Source organism: Empidonax traillii, unplaced genomic scaffold, assembly GCF_003031625.1.
Source record: "Empidonax traillii isolate 1590-97213 ecotype Southwest subspecies unplaced genomic scaffold, ASM303162v1 scaffold25:size3598162, whole genome shotgun sequence".
NCBI classification, from domain to species: domain Eukaryota; kingdom Metazoa; phylum Chordata; class Aves; order Passeriformes; family Tyrannidae; genus Empidonax; species Empidonax traillii.
The window spans coordinates 2,137,295-2,161,855 of NW_020955218.1; the positions used below are offsets into that span (position 1 = coordinate 2,137,295).

The window sequence follows — 24,561 nt, forward strand, 5'->3', positions numbered from 1 at the left end:
CAATGCTACTGTTCTGGAGTTTTTTTCTTTCACATGTAGTTCACACTGAGATGGGATTGCCAGTACCTGAATTTCAAGAAGAGCAAGAATTTACCAGCGTATGGCAGAAAAACAGATTTATAATTTATCAGTGCCATGGAGACACGATAAAAGAAGACACAAGATTTCCTCTTGCATTTGTAGTGTCAAAATCTGAAGTGACCTTGGGAGGCTGAGTAACGCAAGTCTTTGTGGAGAGCTGGAGAAAGTCAGGGTTTCAAATCAACCTGGCTGCTGGCAGGTATTAGCCTGCCCTTACACTGGGGAGTTACCACAGCCCCTTCCAGAGCCATCTGTCTGCTGTTGCTGTCTGTGGTTTTAATCACAAGAACCCCAGAGATAACCCACCAGCCACCACAGTCTGTGAAGTTATTATAAAACCGGGCAGAAATGTATCTGGTATTTCTCTGACGGGGAATACTACTGGATTGCAGATGGCATAATTCTCAATTCCCACAACCTTACAGCAAAATCAATTAGCAGGAAAAAAAGAAAAGCCAGAAAATCTTCTCAAACTGTGCATTCTTCCATTAAGTGGGCAGCTCTTTGAGAAGTTCTAGGAATATTTTGAATAAAACTAGCCAGAATTCTTTTGGTGTTTTGTTTTTTTTCCCCTACAAAATATTTTCTGTTAGAAGAATGCTGATGATGAAAGTGAAATGTTCTGTAAAAACATGTCAATTTTGAAAAAGGCATTTCAGAAATGTAAGATTGAAATCTCACATTTTGTTCTCACACATTTTAGTTTGTTTTAATTTCCTGTAGAAATCATATATAACTAAGAAAAAAAATCCTAGTTATATATTAAACTGCTTTTAATTTCCGTAAGGATATGTTTTGATTCTCCTCAATTATTTCTGTGGAAATGATCTTTTACTGGAAGTTTTTCAAATTTAAATTTTTATTTTAAAACAGAAAAAAAATGTTACAAGGGGCTTTTGGAAACAAAAAAATCAAGCCTACCTATAGCTCTAATCTGGGTGAAGCACTAGAGGCTTTTTGGATCATTTAATGCCTATTAGAAAAGGGCACAATCTTACAGGAAAATAGAGATTTGAGCTGTGTGATGCTGTCTTTACTGGGGCAAATGGTGAACACCTTGTTGATTTCCCTGGCAAAAGCCCTGAGCTTTGTCCCAGAGCAATGGAACATGTGATACCCAGCTCTGTAGAGGAGGCTAAAATCTCTTGCAGCAGGGAATTAAAATTTTATTTGATGCAATAAGGGGAATTAGGAGAAATGTGACATCTGCAATGAAGTTTGCCATTACATTTCTGCCTCCACGAACCCATGTGGGCCAACAGACATCACGTGTCAGCTCATACAAATGCAATATATATGCATTTATACTTCACTGATTCCACATGATCTGAGACCTCAGGGGAAATATTTGCATATCCATATGCAACAAAAGCCTATTTGGAATACAGTTAATAAGGTCAAGGTAACTTTTTAAGCAAATGAGTCCTGCAGCTATCAGTTTTTTTCTCTTCATTTCCTATGTATTCTAAGATTTTGAAATTCTGGAGCTTGCTTTTCTAATTAGCTTCAAATATGCAAATCATATCAATTTGAATAGCTTATTAATTAATTTCATATATATATATATACCCATGAAATTGTCAGACAGTAATCTTTACAGTTCCAACTGCTTAAGGTAAATACAAGGGAAGTCAATTGCTTTAATTTGGTTATGCAGATTACCCTAGACTGACAATTACTGGACAAGTAATGAAAGAGCCACTTTTTCACACAGCTGAAAGCTCTATTTTTTTCCATGACTTGCAGAAAAGCAGAACAATTGGTAAAGTATATCTATGCAAATTATTCTTAATTTTCAGGATGTTTTAATAATCCTTCTCATTAGCTCTGGGTAATCAAGTCTTATGGTTATCAAGACTAGGGGACTCCTGAGAAAGAACTAGATACTAAACACTGTGAGAGATGCAGCGCTTATCTTCAGGTACAAGCACTGATCTGACTCAGAGAGGCATGTGCATCTTGCCTGCGTTTCGTTATTTGTGTTTTGTGGGACAGGTAGCCAAAAAAAGCCCTAGAACATCTGGATGGGAAGACATTGAAGAGAAATTGAGCCATGAAAATAAATGCTGAAAGGCTACTTGTATGCAGGACCTCTTACTTTTGCTTTACAGGTAGAGTGACTTTGAGGATTCTCCATTTGAGTAACAGCTGAGGAGACGTTTTGCTGATTGGAACAACTCTGCCAGAAGCCATGTGTGACAGAGTGGACTTTTTTCCTTTAAACTTGCCTTTTCACTTGACCATTTCTTGATTCACAGGGCAGTGGCTCCTAGAGGAGATGATCAGGCTGTCCCAGCCCAGAGCAGACTGAGGAGGACAACCTTGGGAACAGAACAGACCACTGAGCAAGACAGAGAGAGTGCAAGTGTGAGAATTTAGAGTTCTCACATCTCCCCAGCCTTCCTCAGATTTATTACCATCCATGCCAACAGTATCCTCACTGCTGTCTCTAAGCAGTCCAGCGTGCCTCACTGCCTTTCCTTTGGCAAAGTTAACATGGCTTTTAAGCATCAAACCCAGCAGTGTATTTATCACTCTGCTGAAAAGGGCAGTCTTCTTTTCCTCCACCTCTTTAGAAGGATTTTTATTCCATAGTATATTGACAATTATTCTCTTTCTTTTTTTTTTTTTTTTTTCCCATTGTCTGGGAGGGAAATCTGTGGGACTGGTTTTCCCAAAGGAGCACAGCCTTTATCTGGTTTTGACTCACTCTAAATTACAGTTGTTTTCATACCCAGGTTCTCCCACTCCAAACACCAAAAAAATACGTCATCTTGACTTCTTATCTGTAGTAGTGCTGTGAAAGCACAGATGCTCTGGAAGGCTGCAGAGAGATGTTCTCTGACATACTTGGCCTGCTAAGGATCCTGTGTGCTCAGACGATGCCACTGATTTTGATCTCGAAATAAAAAAGAAGAAAGAGACTGTTCAAAGCATTCATACCAGTCTTAATTACTTTTAAGACACGATGTTGTGCACTGTATAAGGTATTGATTTTTCCATTTCTTGTAACATCCCACAGCCTGCCTTGGAAAAGATAATGGCAGCAGAGATCTTCTCTAAGATGAATGTCCTGAGCCATAGATAGGCAGGAGCTTTCTTTGCCTTCAACACCTTGCAATACTCCATTGGTACTGAGAGGATGATCTACTGGCTTCATCTTCTCTGAAATCTGGTGATCTGAGGAATTAAACAAACTCACAGAGGCATCTCCTTCTTCTGCCATGGCTGTGTTTGTCTTCAGTGCACTGAACGTTTGAGCACCTCTACAGCCACTTGTTAATTACTTCTGATTTAACTTATAGGATTCCATGGTATGGGAAAAGCATAAGGAAGAAGGAAAAAAAGAATAACAGAGTGAAATTTGGTGCTCTCTGCATATTGATGTTACTGGGGTTTCTCTGGGCAGCCTCACCTCAAAGGAGCCTGGAAACCTTTGGATTTTTAGGGCCCCATCAGTGAAGAGGTTTCCTGGAGGCTCAGTATGAGGGGGGTTTACTGTGACGTGGTTGTCAGGAGTACACTGATCCAGAAGAAAACTTCAGTAGCATCTTTGCAACTCCTGCATAGCTGATGGGGAATTATAATGGTGGTAAGGTCAGAAGCAGGACTGTGGTCTGCAGCAAAATACTCACCCCTCAGTGTAACTCTTCTGGGGACCAATGGAGCCAGATCGAGACTGGACCAGGAGCACTTTTTTCCAGGAAGAAAAGCTGGCAACTTACCAGCTCAAAGATTCTGAGTGCAGTGTTGCCAGGGCCCATCCTTTGGCCAGCCCAGACGCTCTAGGACAATGTGAAGGTGGAAGAGCCACCTAGTGCTTTGATGAAGGTGCTTAAAGAGATTGCACATGATGTTAAAAACAGGTGAAAGCCCAATCTGCCTTTGTTCAAAAGCACCAGGACTGTGAGTTGCAAGACACTGTAGAGAGAGGTGAACCAGCAGCCCCTGTCAATTCTGTACAATCAGTCTTTGCTCAAAGGAGGATATACAGACATACCAGCAGTCCAAAGAGAGAATTTGTTATGGGCCATTTGACATTTTGTAGCAGTTAGTATTTAATTCCCAGACTGTGTCTTTTCATTGCCTTTTGAATTAGAAAGTTATTTAATATTGATGCAGAACATTTCCTAGAAAAAAAACACACCCTACAGACTTGTATTGGATTTCTGGATGTTAAAATGGGATACAATAAAGCCTATGAGCCATTCAGGGATTTGAAATGCCAATCACAGGCGCTATCAGGAAAACATTAGAGGTGGTCATATGGAGAATGCGGATAGATCTTACAAAGCTACTGAGCAACATTTTTTTGTTCTGCTTGTCTTTCCAAGAATAAATTATTATTGATTTGATGAATTTTTTGGTTAAAAAAAAATGTAGGGATAGTTTAGATGATATGTAAGGCTCACTGTGTGATTTACTATGCTCAAGTCTGGTCAAACAGTTGAGCCTCAAATTCCCTATCTCTAAATACCAATTTATTTTAATGTCTTTCTATTAACTAGTATTTCTTTACAGCTGAGGCATCTTTGACTTCATGTCTGTTCAGCTTATGAAAAGATGTCACTTAATCTGGCTTTGGGTGAAGGAGATTTTCTCCCAGTCACTCAGATGAGGTTCAGCAGGCACCACTGCTGACTGTATTCTCTGAGCTTTAAAAGAATGGATTTTGAGAGAACAACTGGGATGTGACCAGCTGGTATGTCCCATTACTCTGCAACAGCAATTAGAGCCAGTCACATTTTTTGGCCATCAATCAGCTGACCATAAGCAAAAATCCAGTCCCTACAGCTAGGTCATCTGGATGCAGCAGGGAATGGGCCCCATTTAGCAGATGTCTAGGAAGATATATAAAGCAGAAGTCATTTTGTTGGCATGTTGTGCCAGACAGTCTCCAGTAAGAACAGACCATTGAGGAAAGGTAAGAGCACAGTCATTTTAAAAACAGATGTCTGGCAAGAAATAAAAGAAAAACTCCAACCCTCTTAGGTTTGCATGGCTGGTGCATACAAGTGTAGGGGGAGCAGAGCAGGAACTAAATGAGGGTGCTATATGGACTATATTAGAAAGGGTAAAATTAGTTTATATGGGTTTACCTTTGATTACAAATCTGCCTGGATGGCCACATCCTCTTGCCTCCCAGCAAAACCCCCACAGTCAGGTCTGTATTTAACATGAAGCCTGTGCATTTGAGTTTGCAGACTGGTACCCATCACCATGCTGACCTGCTGCCAAGTGCCTGGCACAAAAGGCCTCTCAAGGGGGAACAGCCCTTCCCCTGGACTGATGGTGTCTTGGCTGAAGACAGACAGAAAAAAAATCACTGATACACTAGGTAGATGGGAACTTATTACTGTGTCACTGAAAACTACCCCTAGTGCTCCTGGGAATGGGAAACACGACCTCTGCTGCCCAAGAGTTCAGCAAAATTTGGAGAAAGTCACTGGGGAGAAGAAGATGGGGGGAGAAGAGCAAGGTAAAGAGGAAAACAAATAAAATACTTCTGTGTGTCTTCCCTTATTCCATCACTTCATTGTTTTTTTCATTGCAACTGGCAGTGCAGTTGGGAACCAGTTGGCATTTCTCTGAATATGTGTAATATCACAAAATGGTGCCTGCAATGAGGTAGAACCAACGTTGCATGAAGAACAGAAGCTTTTGCAGCAAAACTGAATGAGCAAAATATAGGGGATTGTGCCCTCTCTATGATTGCAATCTCCATGTAGAGAACAGCGATGCTGGAAAATTCCTTGGGCATTCTCGGCAAGGTAGGTCTTAGAAAAAGGAGAATTAAATGCCAGAAGTCATCTTTCACTGCTTCAAAAAATTGTCTGAGATGATAGAACTAGATGAATTTTGAACTCACACAAGCACCTTTTTGACCATCTAACTTAGGGTGCTTAGGGAGCAATCATTAATTAACATTAATACATTCAGAGACCATCTAAGGAATCAGAGTCTGAGATTTTTCTGTGGGTTCATATAGAGATACAATCTCCATTAGAGTTCAGGGAAAGTTAAAAGAAACTTTTGCTAGGCAAAAGGAATGATTTATCCTGGCTAGCAATCCAATGGAAAAATATAACTAGCTGGGGGTAGCTCTAATGCTTTTTAATTTGAGTGTTTTAACTAGCTTTGTGGAAAACTACATTGGAATTAAAAGGAAAATGAAATATAGCTGAAATATAGCTGTAATATATCACAAATGTTGATGCCAGAATATTGTAGTGTTTTTTTTCTTCAAAGTGTGCTAGATGTGACAGAAAAAATGACAAGTAAAATTAAATACTGGTAAGAAAATCTGGATGTAGGCTTTTTAAAGAGCTATTTCTACTGAAATGTACACTTCACACACTTATTTCATTGTTGAACCAACACAGGACAAGGTCTGTGGTTCTTTGTGTTTCTACTACCAGCTATTATTGTTATTGTAACAATAATTTTGGGTCACATAAGAAAACAGGACTTCTCCTCTAAAGGCCTTGAAACCCACCAAGGTTTTGGGTATGTGAAAGTCTGCAGTAATTAAAAGCATGATTCACTCCTCAATGCAGTCAGTAAGACACTGTGGCCCCCCATTTTAGAGAGAACTAAACATTTTCACTCAGAAGGACTACAGACAGGTTTGTGCATCAAATCTTACAGCTACAGGGCCGCCTAACCTTCTTTTTGCTGCTTTCACACTTTGCTTTTAAGGATCTGTTCTTCTGGGTCCTTTATCTTCCGTTTCTCGGATTTTAATTAATTAAAATGTGAGGGGTTAAATTTTTCCAGTAAGGCAAATTTATTTTTATGCTACTCTTAAGTCTCTCCTGCATTAAAATACGTTCTGATTATTCCATGCACCTGGAACAATGTCAGGAGCCAAGTCTAACAAGTAGTTTTGTGGAAATCACAGTACTGAGGTATTTCCTCAAAACTGGGGAGTATGAAGAGTCTTTTAAAGTGGGAACTACCTGCCTCCTTCTTATAATGCTAATATTGCTAACAACAGCTCAAATACTCAGGTAAACCTAGAAAGGAGTCATCTGCATTTACTATCCTCTTTTCTGGAAAAAAATACATACTTTTTTCTGATTGCCCATATTTCATACAGATTTTCTTACAGAAAAAGTTGTGCAGTTATCAAAAACACCTCTTTGAATGGGCAAATCACATCTAAAAATGCACTGAGAATACCAACATTTTAGAGACAAAAGAGAAAAAAAGAAAAAAGAAAAAGAGGCCCCATCTTCATGACAAATACATACATAAATAAAAACAAAATAACCCTGTTCAAACATGGTTGTGGTCAGATAGTCATGCCGTACTTTCTCAGCAACACACAGTGAAAAATGTGCATTGGATTGTTGAATAAGCATAGGAGGTGATCAAATTCAAATCAATCTAAGCCTAATCTGGATTAGGAGTTGTTTAGGGCAGCTCTTCTGATGTTCATCAAAGGCAGAACAAAGCACTAGCATTTACCACTGCTACAGCTCACAACCATGCTTCAACGTGGCTTCCTACACACAGAAGCTGGGGCCGCCGTGGTGCGTTACCTGAATTATTCTAGTGACAAAAACACCACCAGATATTAAAAAAAAAAAAAAAAAAACAAAAAAACCCAACAAAAAACCAACAACAAAAAAAGAGCAAACTAAATCCACCCTCCCCTCCCCATCAATTTTATCAGTAGTTGTTCCAAAAAGAAAACAGGTCATATATACATACAAATACACGCACACAGGGATAGCTCAGGACTACGTACAACTTCTGGGGTGGCAGCAGTAAGGGTATGACAACACAAGATGTCAAAAGAAGCCACTGTGCTCCTCCAGCCCTTTGCTACATAATTTGGAGGCCCCTGCTACCCAGGTGGCATTTGAGAAAGAGAGAGAGGAGAGGGAGGGAGATGTTTTCTGCCTCTTCCGGAAGGTTTGGGCAAACGAACTTGCAAGTTCTAGGAATTGCAAAGATTTGTGTCCAGTGGCAGCTGGTGGCCAAAATCTGAGCAGCAAAGGGCGTGGAAGCGGAGAGAACCAGACAGGCAGAGAAAGACAGACAGACACAGCGACAGATATGAATGCCAGTCCCAACTGAGGTGCAGGCTGGATGTTTGTCGTCCTTCCACCGATCCTTGCTCCCATTGTGGGGGTGTGTGTGTACAGGGCTGTGTCGCAGGGCCCGGCCGCTCCAGTCCTTGCGCAGGCGGAATGCCCGAGGCGGGGCAGCTCTGCCTGAATAAGGACTGCAGGACTTCAGCCACTGGTTCTCTGCCTTCAAACACATTGATTGAGGGTGAAAATGAACTCGTGAGGTTTAGTGTGGCTGGAGACGAGGGAGAGGAAAGCAAGGGAGAAAAGGAAGAAAGGCAGGGTGTGGGTTAAAAGGGAGAAGTGCAGGAGAAGGTGAGAGGGAGACTTAAGTATAGGCTGTCAGATATTCCAAAGAATGGGAGCAGGAGCCCATGGCAAATCATATGAAGCCTCTAGACACCAAAAGCAAGATGACTGTAAAAAAAGGCCCCAGGCACCTGGTTTAAGCCTGAGCTGGTTTAGTTCAGAAATAAAATAGACTAAATATGAAATCACTGCACAGGTCTCTTAGTCTTGGGAGCTGAATGCTTTGGCCTTACTGTATCCATACTCAGGAATCAATCAAGCTGCAACCCTCTGCTGACTTCCTACCAGAACTTGAAAACCTTTTCAGAAGCACAAGATATAAAGTACTCAGCTCACCTGACAGACAAATGCCAAACCACTACCCAGCAGGCTTGGGCACAACAGATCTGACAGACATTTTTTAGGGGAAGTAATACGGCAAGGTGTGGTTTGGGTTTCTCTAATCTTCTTCATAGGGGTGCTACTTCCTGAAATACCCAGGTCCTATGTTTCCCAGATGCTGCCACGGATCAGACTACACACAGCATTGCACTCTCCTCCTGTCACCTCTCCCATTAAAAAACCCACCATTTCCATCAACCCTCAAACCACTCACATGTTCACTCTTAGGAAAATGTGTGCTGCTACAACAGGAAGGAGTCTTAGGTAGGGAAATAGTCCATTATTTCACAAAAGCCCGCAGGTCACCCTATTCCTAAAAGCTCTTATCTCATAACCCCTGGCTCATCACATCTGCTGTACCTGTCACAGGTAACTCCTCCTCCTCTGTACCTCCTGCAGTGTTCACAGACACACTCAGACATGCAAGTATGGCCACTGAGTGGAAGAGGCAGGATGGACACCCGTCCAGGTGGTTTGCTCAGTCATCCTCATGCACTCCCAGACGCAGCTGATGGACACAGAGGTACCCACACACGCACACATGCTCGGGCACCGGCAGAAGCCCTCAGAGACAGGTTCACAGGTAGGCACAAACCCTCCCCCTCCCTGACATTCTTTCGAGACAGACAGAATCAAACACACCACCACATCCCCACTGTCACCGGTGCATATGCCGATGCCCTGGAGACACACATGCTCCCACCTGAACACGCCTCTGCAAATCTCTCTCACATGTCTGCACATGAGCTGCCCGTGGGCAACCCCTCAGCTGGCCACAGGGACACAGGGACTCATCCAGCTCAGTGGGCACTGCTGTGAGCATTGCTTTGATGGCAAATGAAGACTCAGCCGCACAGCCACACAGATCTTTGGTCTGACAGTGGCAGAAGAAAGGACGAAGGAAAAAGAACCCTGTGCACCAAAGAAGTGTCAGCTTTTCTCTCTGGCCGAGAGGGAGGAGGCTCCATTTACAGCTTTTCCAGTGGCTCAGGGCCTGACTGTTTTTCTTTTGTCACTTCAGTGGGCACTGTAGCACAGAGCACAAATCAAACTTGCTTTTCTCCTTTGATACAGAACAACAAACAGAAATGAGCCACTTTCTTTGCCTGGAGGAGGGGACAGCAGGCTGTCAGTCAGCTTTACAGTGCTCAACTCCAGGCTGTGCCTGCTGATGTGAAAAGCAAGGAAATGCAAGGCTGTGCCCAGGGCTGCTTCTGGGATGATATAGTCCAAATTTGCTGGCTTTTATTCAACTCCTATAGCATTTATTTCCTATTATAATAGATAGCAATAATTTTTACCACCTTAACATTTTCTCCAAAGGAGCTTAAAGTGTTTTTTAAACTCTAATGACTATACTTTCTTAACATAAGCAGTAATAACAATCTTCAGTTCACTGATAGGAAGACTGAGGTACAGGGATGTAATCAAAGTCCAAGGAATACAACCCACAGGTCCCACATCCCAGGCCCCATATATTATATCATCTTTCATCTTACTCCCCAAAAGTCATTCTTGGTTTTAAAGAGAGTTGGCGCATGGCAGATGTGGTCTCTGCCTTGGAAGTTCTTTTTTTAAGAAAAAGATTAAAAAGTTGCCTCCTCTCCCTCTTTAGTCACTTAAGAAGTGACTTAAGAGTGCCCCAAAATAGAAATGTTGAATATTTCCAGAAAATTTTGAAAAAAAAAAAATCTCCTTATTTTGTGGCTAAGAAGTTAATTGTGCAACAGTCACTGAGAGTAAAGCTCTGAAAATGCAGAGCTTCAAAGTCAGGTAATTCAACAGTGAATTTGGCAGAAACTGTGCCCCTTTGAACTTTTTAAACCCACCAGATTTTAAGCTGCTCTGTGCCCTTGGCATTTATTCAGCTGTATGAGATGCCTCTCCATGTGTCTGGGGCTCTGGCTGGGGTTCCTAAGTGGCAATGAGCAAGTGTGCTCAACATGATGCAGTCGGACTTATCACTTGACATATCTCCAGACCATGAAGGTGTTTTAAGTGAAGGCTTCCTAAATGACTCAGAAATGCTGAGGCAGCCTGGGAGCCTGCCTCACAAGCACTGTGGCCTACCTCACAAGGCCTTCTCACTGCTTCTGAACGCACAGCCACACTAATGAAAACATGCTGAGCTTCACATGCAAGTGTTCACTCACCCACAGGCATGCAGATAAGCATGCCTGCATTCAGAAAACTCTCAGGTACAAACACCCATCCGTAAGCAGGTCAAACTTGCACAGGAAGACGGTCACATCAGCTCAGAAAACATGTTCTTATTTCTCAGCTACACACACAACAACTCATGTGTCTCCATCCGCAACCCTTCACAACACAAATACACATGAAATACGTATGCTTGCATACACACTCTCTTTGCCCCACACATGGATTTGTGCCTGTACACCCTCCCGTGAATCTGTAGCCCATACACAGGCATCCAAAACCACTCAGGAACATGTAGTACAACCAATGGGGTGCACAAAGACCCACCCATGCACACTCACATACATCTTAACAAAGGTTTTGGTCTGGGAAATTCCTTTTCAAGAAACAAAAATAAATGTCAAAATGAAAAAAAAAAACAAACCAAAACAACAACAAACCAAAACAAGCAACAAAAAAACCAAACCACCAAAAACAGAGCATGGGGAAGTGCACAAATAAAAGCAAGCTGATACCTACACACACACTCACCGTGGAGGCTGACAATCAGTGTTTTCTCCCCACCCCCAACTACAGCTGTGGCAGCTCAACACCTGCTGGGTTTGCTTCCCCTGAACGCAAATGTCAGATGAACTTCACAGAGAGTTCAGGCTTATGTGTCTGTGACCCGTGCCAGGAATCTCCATCCTCCCTAACTGACCGCAACAAAAACTATCCCTTCTCTCCAAGAGCAGCACCTCCCAAGACCCTACCACAAATACTCTTCAGCTCCTAAGGAGTTGGGCAGAATCATTCTACCTGCACCTGACCAGTCTAAACATCTCCTATTAGTGGAGCTGATTGGCATGGCAGGGTTTATTGTTTCTTTCCTTTTCAGACTCCAGGTCTCTTGGAACAAGACAAGACAGTGTACGGAAACACATGGCAGGGTTTGCTCAAACCCACAAACAGCAAGAAAGCAACAAGCTCCTGAGGAGATGGGAGAAGTGTGTCTGATAAACTGCCTCACACTGCTTGGGAAGATGACACCCGTCCGTCCAAGATGGGCTGCTACTTCCAGAGCCCATTTTCTACAGATGTAACATACCAAGTGCTGCTAGCAGGAAGGGAATCTGACAGGACAAACCAACACACAAAACATTCTCTTATTCAATAAGGATTATAAGTGCAAAGGGATTTCAGAACATTTCAGAACAAACTCCATCCATAGCTGCTGCTTATTTATCAGTGCATCAAAAGATTGTGCAAGTTTTTAGTAACAAACATTAGAAACTAGTAGCAAAGGACTTGCCTAGATAAAAAGAGAAGATTTAAACATGCCAGGTAACAAAAAGACGTGTGCAGAGATCTGTAAAACTGTATAGAAGGAAAGGATTCTTTAGAGGAAACAGAGGGAACCATCACACAATGCTCTTCATAGCCCTTACTAAAAGAGTCAGGGCCACCCCTGCTACCTCCTCAACTAAGACAGGAGATGATTGGTCGGACAGAGGCACGTCCTCATTTTTCATTGACTTCTCTAACCAAAAACTGGATTCTAGGCCTTGGCCGAGATAAACTTGAATTTAGACAGGGAATGGAAAAGGGAGGGAGCCTTGTCAGTGGCAATTAAGCACACCAGGATGGACAGCCCTGGAGACTGAAAATCAGAACAATCAGGAGCAGCATGACCGTCTCGACAAGATGCTGAGAATGAATGTGATTTATACTGCTCAGATTCAGTGTCTGAGAGCTGGGTGTCTAGACAAACCTAACAAATCTAGACACTCACCAGCTACTGGATGGGCACCTCCAAAGAGCAATTAATTTCCCCTGCCACAGATATGTAAGAGAAGGCACCAGTGGGCCTGAGAAGGGTTGTGTCTCTCCCCCCTCAAGAGGAGGCCTGGTGACTGTCCTTCTCCCACACCACTGAAGTTTAATGAGAGGCATATCAGAGTGTCCTAGCCCATGAAATAAAAAGTCCTTTAATTTATAAGGAATTATTGTGAATATTTTCAAAAGGATAAATGGATTTTCCCTGGATTTCTGCTCCATAGACCTCCATTTATTTATCAAAACACAAGGATTTCCTTTCTTTCTGCTTGGAAGACTTTTGTATGGATTCAAATATATCAGTCGGGGAAGTCTTGTTGATGTTTAGTAGGATTCATCTCCAGTTAACTGTACTTATTTCCTCCATTACCATGTGCAGTTCTGTCTCTATGGATGAGAACTGAATTATTCCACAATCTGTAGGTTTTAATTTCTTAAAAATTAACAACTTCAACCAGCCAGTCATTGTAACTTTTCTCTACAAATTCAGCCTAGTCCTAATATCTAGCTAGTAAAAGGGTAACCAAAAGAGTTTACAACATTCTGTGGGAAATATTGCAAGCAACTTTTTGTGTCCAGAAAGCAGGACATTTAGGAGATATGAAATAAAAGTTCCCTTTCAGTTAGAAACTATTTTCCATTCTCTCAAAAAACAAGGAAAATAAACTAGTTTCAAAACCAATTTTTCTTTTATCCTAAATCAAAATGTTACAGCTTGAATAAGGGTCCCTGCTTCAGAATTAAAGAAAAACAAAAGAAAAAAGAAAAATAGAATTTGAAAAAAAATTAAACTAGAACCAAGATATGAAAATGTTTTATTTGGAAAGTTCCAAGTAAAGCATTTTTATTTTTTCAAAGTGTTGCCTACATATTTTCTCTAAACACAGTACTGAGTGAAAACTATGCTGTCAGTTTTCTGCTTGCAATGGATTACCTCTACAGTACACAACAATTCCAAGCTGGAATATTTATTCAACAGTCACATAATTTTGAAAATTCATGACTAATTTGCTCTCCTCTAGCATATTTGCAGCAATTTTCTTTCAATATTTCTATCTGCCTGGCCTTTATAAGCTGGATTTTTGAGTGCAATTTTTGTCCGTGCTCATAAACCCATCATAGTCTTTCTTTTGGGAATCTCTGCCTGTCCTGCCTGTCCTTTGTCTATTTATCCTATAATTCCTTATCCATCCACCTCCAAGAAAATAGACAGAGGAAAAAATTTGGCCGATGTGATTTATGTCTTGAACACCAGATGCTTATTTCAGTCTCCACGGCTCACTCAATCCTTCACCTGTCTGCTGAGATGGGCACCAGCGGGGCCAATCAGTGTCAATTGTGCCGGTGGAATTTGAGAGATGGAGCAAATCAGGTTGCAAACCCAAAAAAAATGGGTTGGAACTCTGGTGCTTTGTTTTTCTTCAGTATTTCTGATTTGTTTTTATTTTGTCTACCTGAACATCAGGAGCAGGTTCCTCTAAACAGAGGTGATTTGGCCTTTATTTCTTTTGGAGGCAGCCTGAGTGAGGAGGCACAGGGAGTATTCCTGGTTTGGTTCCCGCAGCTCCACCTCGAAAGAACTGACCTTTATCTCTTTGTGGGGTGGAGAGTACTGAACTGCCATGGGAAGCAAAGCATAACACCGGGTAGACCAAAGTGCTGGCCTGGGACTATTCTAGCAGCTTCCCATGGCATAAATAGCTTTTTCACTTACACTCCACATTTCCCATCACTTTTCCTGCTATACAGTTTAATTCATGCCAGGCGGATTATGAAGGGAAGAAAATGATGCAACAGTCAAAAAAGTCCTTTAAGTCGTTCCAAAAATTAAAACAGAACCAAACCAAATAAAATGAAAACAAAAATAATTAAAAAAAAAAAAAGAGCTTCAAAACTAAACGAAAAGTTCTGAAAATAAACTCAAAAGAAAGAAGAAAGGGAGAGGGGTGGAAAAAAAAATAAAATAAAAAGAACCCGGGAAAGGCAAATGAATGTTAGAGCAGGCACGATCATGGACAGACGCCAGCTACTTACGTTCACCTCGGTGATTGCTATATCAACAATGCTACCCACAACAATCAAGGCGTCAAATGTATTCCATGCATCACAGAAATAGTGCTGCATGTGGCAGAGAAGCCAAGGAGAGAGAGAGAAAGAGAGAGAGAGAAAGGAAGGAAGGAAGGAAGGAAGGAAGGAAGGAAGGAAGGAAGAATAAGAAAGAATGAGAGAGAGAGAGAGAGGAGGGAGAGAAAGAGGGAAAGGGAGAAAAGAGGGGAAAAAAAGTAAAAAGTAAAATAAAATAAAATAAAAAAAAAGAAACGAAACAAAATCATGAAAGAGGGAGAGAAGAGGAAAAAAATAAGAAAAGAAAGAGGTTACGTGGGCATATTAAATAGTCTCTTACCACTCTACAGTATTGGTTGCTCAAACCTCTGTAACATTTCACATGATGGAGGGTATCAACAAAAGCCTGGTTAGTCAGAAAGTTACACTCAAACATGTCTACCTTTTGGAGGGAAAAAAAGCACACACACCCCAAACTCTGTGCGCTTTCACCAGTCACAGCCTTGGGGTGAGCTATGACAAGTGAAAAAGAAGGAGGCATTTCCCCCCTTCCTTTTTTTTTCCCTGGGAGAAGGAGAAGGACGACGGCAAGTTCAATAAAAGCATGACTAGAGGGAAAAAAAAACAGAAAACAAAAAGAGAGAGAAAAAAAGAGAGAAAGAGAGAAGGAACGGCAGAGGAGGAGGAGGTGGTGGTATCCTGGGGAGGGTAGAGTAATACTCACATTAGTTTCACTGAGAATGACGTCTATAATGCTGCCAATTACGATGAGGAAGTCAAAAACATTCCAAGGATCACTAAAGTAACCCTACATAAGGAAGGGGCAGGCAGGATGGGGATTAAAAAGGAATGTTAGACAGACAAAAACAGTTCAAAATTACCATTAGAATCACTGCCCTGAGACCTCGAGGGGTTTTCCTCTCAAGTCTACTCCTGGCGTCTCAAGCTGTAGCCCAGGCCTGGGTTCCCTGATTTGAGTGAGCAGCCCCCATCCAGCTAACGTGATGCCAGGGCAGTCACCCCTCCCCTCTGACTCTGAGACAGGGGCTGAAGGGAAGTCACAGAGATCATTTTGAGCATGGCTGCTCCCAGGATCTGGGCTGGCAGGACCAGCTCCTCCAGACATCTCAGTTCCTAGCAACACAGCACCCTTCCCCACTTGACTTAGATTCAGCTGGGGGAGAGCACAGGAATGGTGTCATATGGCTCTCTCAAAAAATGGATCCCCTTAAGCCAGTGTGAGTATCAATCCAGCAGTCCACGTTCCAGATGTAATGCTCTGCCCACAGGGAACAGCTGGCTGCTGCGTCATGGCAGAGGAGAGGGCACAGTCAAGCTGAGAATGTGCTATTTAAATCTCACCACAATGAGTATTATGACAATCATCGGCCTATAACATCTTCTATTACTAATGCTTTAGCTCTTGTCTTAAGAATACAGAGCAGGATTGGTATTTCTGTTACTCTGAAAGCACATCTGCACCACAGAATGATGGTGTGAATGTAGCCTGGCACATCCCAGCAGGAAGGGGTAAGAACAGGAGCAAATCTGGCTTTAGCATGTGCTCAGAGTGAGACCTGTTGGTCCCTCATGTTAAAGATAGAGCTCCAGCAGCACTGTCACATTGGCTGCCCAGGACAAGCCACAGCAGATCACTCCAGGGGCTATCTCAAACATCCCATTGTCCTAAGCAGAGCTCAGGAGATGCTGATCAGCACTGCTTACTATCCTCATCCTGCATAATTTTTGTCTGAATAGGCTGTAAGGATACAGGACTCTTTTGAAAAAGGTTCTGTTTAGCCCAGAAGTTGAACTTCTGTATGTAAACTTCCTGTACAAGTCAATGTCATGAGAAAAGAAAATTTATCTTCGCTCACTGAACACCTGTGCCAGTCTCTTCTCCTTGTTCTGCAGTCTTTAAAGGAGGCAAACACGCAAAATCCTCCATACTCCTTTTGATCTATGTTTGGTTTTGTGAGCACGGGCTAATGTGACCTCCCTGTTTCCCAGCTGCAGCATGTCTCCAGTGAGACTGAACCCGAGTTGCACTGTGACTGCTATTCTTAGTCAAAGAGTCAGGTCATGGGTAAAGTGTGAGTCTGTGTTCCCAGGCAGTGTTGCAGAAAGCAAAAAGGAGAAAAGAGAAAAAAAATTAAAAAAGAAAGGAAAAAATTATCTCAGCACTGGCACTGTGCAAAGTCAGGCTTGGGAACCTCAAATTACTGTGGGTTCAACCATCACATGGAGCAGGCACTAACAAAAAGTGTCTTTCTAAGTGCTGAAGCACTTCCTCCAGGACCCTTTGAGACTCACAGTTATGAACAGCATTACACCTGGGGCAAGGGAAAAAAAAAAAAGAAAAAGAAAAAGAAAAGATGAAGCAAAAAAAAAAAAAAAAAAAAAAAAAAAAAAAAAAAAAAAAAAAAAAAAAAAAAAAAAAAAAAAAAAAAAAAAAAAAAAAAAAAAAAAAAAAAAAAAAAAAAAAAAAAAAAAGCCACTGCCTGGCTGGTTCCACACCAGTGAAGGGAGCTGGTAGAGTGGATTTGGAAAACTTCTCCACAAAACCAGAATAAAACCCCTTCATTCTGCAGCCTGAAACAGGCAACTCTTAGCAGATCTACACTGGGAAGAGCAATCATCCTAGGGCTACACATTACTACACAATTAGCTACAACAGGGAGGAAGGAAACAGGAGCAAAAGCAAATTCAGAGAATATTATTATTCAGTGTCCAGCCTAGAAAATACACAACAAATATTAGAATGAATTCAGCAGTGATGTCCAGCACCATTAGCAACCAGAAGGACCTGGAATAAAACTGTAATTAGACTTCACCAAGAGGAAGGGGAGGGAGAGAACAGCAGATTAAATTGTAGAGGCAAACGCATTTGGAATAAAGAGAGGACAGACACAGATCGTACAGAGTTACAAAAAAGTGCCTTTGCAGCCTGATGTGACCTTGGCAAACAGCAAACTTGCAGGATCAAAAAACAGAGTAGAAGACAACAGACCCAATCCTTCTGCCCCTGTCCATGTGCATGGTCCTGCTGAAGGCAATGGCACTGCTCACATGCGTTCAACAGCATGCTTCTCTTTTATTTCCTCTCAAATGCATAGTTTAGGAATTATTAAGGATTTCAACAGTAATCTAAACAACTCAAAAAACCCCAGAGTTTGGTTTTGGGCAGCTGCAAATATTAAAATCCAAAATATATTGTTTAGGTTTTGCCCATGAAAATGATGACTTTTAATGATTTTTAAGTCTGTGGTTATTTTTGCTATGATTGGCATCATACTGCAAAGAATGGTTTTGATGTAACCAAATTCACAATTTCTTTTTACTGAGCAGCTTCTTTCATAGAGCCCAATAGTCATCGCTGCTGGTAAAAACAGCATTTGCTGTTGATACAGACCCCAGGTGACAAGCAACATCAAATCCTGTCCTCAGATGACCACCAAAGCCAGTACATTAAATATTGCTCCCAGTTGTAGTAATACAACCTCACTGGATGCAATTGCACTGCACTGACAGAGTTGGCACATCTCAGGAGAGATTCAGGCCCGGAAAGGAAAGGTCCCTTTTTCATTGCCATCAAAAAAAACCTGCTTTGGACCTTTGTGACACCACCGTGTATCTGGAGTCACTCTGCTAACTTCAGTAGTGTTGCTCCAGATTTACATAGGAAGCTCTTTCTCATCAGCCAGTTCCTTGCTTGAAAGTCACAGGCTGGTCTGCTCTGGAATCCCAGAAAGAGCATTATCATGGCTGTAAGGTGAACTCAGAGAGCTCTTCCTCCTGTAGGAGCCTTCCAGAGAGGAACCATAGATATGAATGCAGTTTTACTCAACCCCACATCCAATATACCAGTGCTGAGTTAAGGAAACACATGAATTTTAAAACCTTCCTTTCCTCCTCACCTGCTCCCTCTGTGTTTCAAACAGAAGGGTGAAAAACAGGAAGATATTATTTACAGTGAGAGAGCTCAAAGAAACAGAGAACACAGATGCTTCATTTGTGTGGAAAGGTAATGGGATCCTTCCTTGAAAAGCCACCCACCCTCCTCAGAGACAATTACCTATGGCCGTGTGGTCACTTAGCTTTGGATCAGGCCTCATAATCTTGTCAGGAGTTATCAGTACATATGGGGAGGGAACTACATCCCTTTGGGACTTGCCTCCCGTGACCTCAAAGGACCTCTTCAAGCCACATTCCTCACTGGAGTGTACCAGGGTGGCTAATGAAAGACAAGCTGAATGAAGGAAGAGCTTTCACTCTAATAAAGAGGTTGTATTTCCAAAATATTTTTCCCACCAGAAAGTTCTGTATACTTTTCCCAAGAGGGTGGAGGTCTGACTGGAAATGAATTGATGGCACTGTTTGTTTTTGCAGTACAGGAATTTAGAGTGTAATACCATATTTTACCCTTAAAGGGAGATGCTTGACCCTGATTTAGCTGTATAATTGCATGCCACATAATGGCATCCTCAGGGGTTTACTGGTGAGTGGTAGTCACCCTCTCTTGTGGGATGTCTTTGGAGATCCATGAAGCTTTTAGGGAGAAAAGAGGACAGAGAGAGACCAGGAGGATTGGACTGAATATTCAGAAAGCATGAAATAGCCCCACCAGAAGAGCACATTTTTTTCCCCATTTTTTTTTCCCCCCAAAGGTAGCAAATGATAGTGTATCACCATATGATCAATATATTAATGAAACACTGAGCATAAATATGCAGTAGCTGACTGGAATGGAATCTCATTTGTGCAAGAGGAGCAGACATCATAGCATTTCAGAATGAGTATGCCAATCATTTTTAGGTCTCCTAGTTGCTAAGGTTAGCTATCAAAAGAAGCTAGGGTTTATTTTGGTACTTACGGAGGCATTGAAATCTCTGGACCCCATTTCTGTTATTTTTTGTGAATATGAGATCATAAATGTGGTATCTAAGAAACCTCAACGATAGCAGGGAAAATTGCCCACTGGGGTCTATCTGAAGCTCAGAGTCACCTGGGGCCAATAATAGGAGAATGTGGTAGCTGAAGTGCTGTGCATCCACACTGAAGCACAGAAATCCTCCGGGGAATGGTGCTGTTGAGTCATAGGATCAGTTGGTTTTGAGCACCCAGCCTGTGGGATCTGCAGGGTCACTTGTGTGCTAATTGATGTGTAGTTATTTATCTGCTCAGTCCCAGGTTTTTATTTGTGTCTCTTACGAGGTGGCTGCCAAAATTTAACAAAACCCTCTGAGAAAAAGGTCTCTAAAGATGAAGGGCACAGCAAGGTCAAGGTTGTTCACTGGGTGAGATCTGAATGTAGGAAGATGATGTTGCAATGCTATAGGAAATAAGGGAGAGACATGCATGCATGTATGTATTTGCGATACAGAAGTGAAGCACTGAGGAGGAGAAACTAAGACATAAAGAAAACTATGCAGCCTAAAAGGAAAGCAATCTACGGGAGAACCTTGCTACCATTATCTGAAATAATCCTGCATGCTGAAACAACAAAAAGAAGCATCAGTCTTAGTCAGATGGAAAAAGTTCATAGGAAGAAGAGGAAGGGGCTGATACCCCAGTATTCAGTGTGATTTCATAGCAAAGCTTTCCTGCTGATTGCAAAGGGCACCAAAGCGGACTCTGCCAGTGATTTGCAAAATGAGATGAACAGCTAGTTTGGTTGATGGTTGGTTAGTACTTGGATTTGTATCTGAAAATGCTACAGGCTATTTGAAGCTGTGAGAATCAGTTCTCAGACTTCACTTAAACAGCCTTTCCCTGAAAGTATTTTTGCAAAAGAGGCAGTTTCATCGCAAAACAGTATAGAATCAAGTGACATTTACACACTACCATGACTCTTGGCACAACTTCTCACAGCAGATTTGAGGGATTTGCATATCTCCTAACATGCAAAACAATCTTACAAAGCTTCGATAGCTCCTGACACCAAACAGAGATGTGTGTCAGATGCAAATTCTGTTATGCTAAAATACCATTTAGCCATAACAGCAATCAGGGAGATTAGCAGAATCTAATAGAGAAGGAATAAAGTGGAGGCTGCAGCTGCTTGGAGCTCCTGACAGGCTGCAGGAAAACAGCATCTATTTGCATACTATCTATCAGCTCTCATCCACTGATGGATTAATTCTGAGGCACAGAGTCCCTGCTATTCACCTACCAGTCACTGTAATGAGTCACTGCTGCAGGGAATTAAACAAGGCCCCCCTGTACTCTGTCAAATCTTTCTGTAGGTAGGAAAAGAGGAGATTTTCATTTCTCCAGACTATTCCAAAATTCTGGTCAGTTCTAAAGAAACTTCATAGCTCTCTGCTTATTCCAGAAGAAAACAAAACCAACTTGCAGACCAAAGTAGATGCTCAAAAACACTGATATTTTCCTTTATCCTCCCTCATTGTGTTTCATGCTCTCTCTCACAGCGAGGACACTGGTGAAAGCAAACAGGTGTCCCTGGAGGTCTGAGTGCCTGCTTGGATATCCTTAATACAGAAAGAATGGAGTTGGAGGACCTGAATGGCTCTGTAATCTGGAAAAAGCTCTCAAATGGTTATTTCTAGGTCACTGGGAGAAAACAGAGGTATCTTGTTACTGTCCACCTTGAAGTGGACACATTTTGATTACTGTTTGAGATCCTGTAGGTCCTAAGGAAAACTATGAGTCTCACCTCTGCTTCTGGTGAACAAATATCTCCATCACAGGAGAAAACCCTTCTGCCTGAACCAAGGTCCACAAGCCACCATTTGACAAACTTAAACATTTATGGAGGTTGGAACTATAGAGTCTCTTGTGTCACAACAGACCCTTTTCTATGGTCTCCACACCTGCTGATAATGACAGTGTGGGGGGGGGTCATGTCTAGAAAAGACTGTATCATATCTGGTCTGTGAACTGAGATTTCCATTTCCAGACCTTGCAACCCAGTTCATTTCACCAGCATTGTATTTTCTAGATAGTCCCATGAGTCCCTCCATGCTCATCTACATAGACTCATAGAATGGTTTGGATTGGAAGGGACCTCAGAGATCACCTAGTTCCAACCTCCCTACCATGGGCAGGGACACCTCCCACTAGATCAGGCTGCTCAAAGCCTCATCCTGCCTGGCTCTGATCAATTCCAGAGCTGGGGCATCCACAACTTCTCTGGGCAACCTGTGCTAGTGCCTCAACACCCCCATTATAAAGAATTTCTTCCTAATAAGAAGAAATCCAACTCGACTCTCTTTCACTCTAAAGCCATTCCCCCTTGTCCTAATTCTACATGAACTTGTAAAAAGACCCTCTCCAGCCTCCTTGTAGGCCCCCTTTAGGTACTGAAGGTGGTGGCTGTTGGTGGCACAGTTATCTTACATCTCTCTGAATTTCATTTACTGTGCAGTGGCTGGTGGTACACAAGCTCTCAGCCATGGGGAAGGCTTCAAGTGAGGTGTTATGGCCCAAGGTAACATGCTGAGAAGGCCTGAGGAAATTATAACAGTAAAACATGCTGAAGCTGGATGATTCAACTAGTTGATCCTGATGTAATTTTTTGGCCTGGATTGCTTTTAGCTGCATTTGAAGGAAGGGTGAGTAATGCCTCATAACAATAATGCCTAAGGCCTCTCTGATATAAGTGCATGAAAATGGAGGCAGAATAACAGGAAGCTCTCTTATAAATTTCGCTGTCTACTTAGAAGATAAGATAAGCATTCTCGACCTTCCTACAGGTGTACTGTGGCTCAGCAATACCCTATGAGGGATTGGTCCCTTTGCTTCATGGACAGTAAGCACATTGCTACCATTTAACAACTACTGCCCTTCAGTCAGAAAACAGACATGTTCTCAGCAAAGAGAAACAAAATCAGCACCAGTTTTACCAGAAAGACTGAAGTGAATGTGATGGCTTGCTATGTCTGAACAGATCGTTTATCACAGGATGCATTCCAAGAGAATTTTGCTGTCAAATTCCATTTCGAAGAAGCTGCAAATGCTTTCTTTTCCAAAGACTTTGGAAGGTCTAGAAAAAGCATGTCTTGATGAGAGCCAACAAATAACTCTTGAAGGCAACAAACCAAAACAGCAATGTGAAATAGTCCTGTGAAAAGAGCTAAAGGATAGGCTTGGCTGCTTAAGATACTCTGTCTTCTAAATTTGGACTGACATCCCAGCCCAGGCAAGAATGATTCAAAAGAAGTAAAACTCAACCTATAAGAACAGAAGTGAGACATTTTCATAGGGAACAGTCACTTAATGTTGTGGCAAGATGAGATAGTGGCAAGCAATGGGTGAAGAAGCATTCTGAACATGGGAGAGGAGTTGGAATAGCTTCCCTGTGTCCATATGCAGCATGGGAAAAGGCTGTGGTCTGCTCTGACATGGTTTGCTGCATGTATAGTGGATACTGACTGGCAGAAGGGCAGAATGTTGAAAAAATAGGGCAGTAGGCATGAGCAATATGTTTTTGCATATTTTCTTTTTTTTTTTTTTGTAAGTTATCTCCATTTTCATAAAAGGTTTAATTTTATATGGATTGCAGTGGTTAATAAAATAATGCTTATTATTATTTTATTTTACCCATCAATCATAACTTTCCAAATGCGGATAGTTACTCTCATTTTACTCCTGGGGAAGCAGAAATCTAGAAAACTAACATCTCCAAGGTCTACAAAAAACCTGAAGTTTCCAAGGCATGATAGAGAAATCAACTCTCTCAGACCTGTCAGGTGACCACTTGTCACGGAAATGTCACTTTCTAACATGATGAACAGTTCTTAATAGGCACTGTCTCACAGTCCATATTCTGGGATCATTCCTCTCTGAAGAGAAGATTCACATCTCTGAGAACTTTTGACCCTTTGAAACAACCTCACACAAAGTGATAGAGGGTTGGGATTTTTTTTGTCTGAGAGTGAGAGCAAGTCACTTTTCCCTGGAACTGTTCCCTTTCCATACTGTTGCTCTGTTGCTGATGCTGCTGACGCTGTTGTGAATGAGACCCCGGTTCACCATCCCACTGGGCTTTCAAGACTGTGCGAATAATTTTCCGTATTAAATAATTAAGTGTAACAGCTAATACAGTGCTTCCCACACTGTTGCATTGTGCAGTCATATAATTATTTTGGATCATTTATAATGACATTAAAACCCCCAAGTGCCAGACTGAAAATTCATCTGTCATGATGTTGCAGCAATATGCAAATTCTCTGGATAAGTTTGCTGTGAAGGAAAAGGTCCTCTATCATTGAAGCTCTTATCCAGCTCCTCTAACTGTCTTTTCTGCCTACTGAATTCTCCACTGATGCTCCAGAAAGCTGGAGGATTGCACAGTTCTGGCTGATCTATCTGAGTGTTATATATTTCACACATTCTCTATAGTAATTTGAGGATCTATTTGTCTGCAGAGAATTGCTGGCCTTGTCCTCCAAGAAAGAGAAGATTCTGCATTTAAACCACAAAGTTAGCACGGGAAGCAGCAGATCAAACAGCTTTTCTGTCCCTCACCAATTGTTTCTGCTTCCACATGAAATGACAAGGGTTTTTGCATGAAGAAGGAAGTTTGTTCTGTATACTCATTTCATTCTTGGCCTCTTTCTTGGGGGCACCGACACAGAAACCAAACGAGATCTGCTCTGCTCATGCCTTTCTGCCAGATACGTTTTCCACAACAAAATGGGGAAGAGACTAG

At 41.9% G+C, this 24,561-nt stretch overlaps 1 protein-coding gene across 12 annotated transcripts in view; it reads right to left on the minus strand.

Moving 5' to 3' along the window:
- Positions 1–24,561, minus strand: part of CACNA1C (calcium voltage-gated channel subunit alpha1 C) — a 431,380-nt gene that overhangs the window by 41,091 nt on the left and 365,728 nt on the right. For 11 of the 12 annotated variants that reach the window (XM_027905723.1, XM_027905708.1, XM_027905715.1 and 8 more), the window contains one exon: positions 14,859–14,942. In XM_027905723.1, coding sequence (XP_027761524.1) covers positions 14,859–14,942 — 84 coding nt within the window. Of the gene's footprint in view, positions 1–14,858; positions 14,943–15,612; positions 15,697–24,561 lie in introns of all 12 variants that reach the window. The other variant, XM_027905670.1, reaches the window with a different exon arrangement.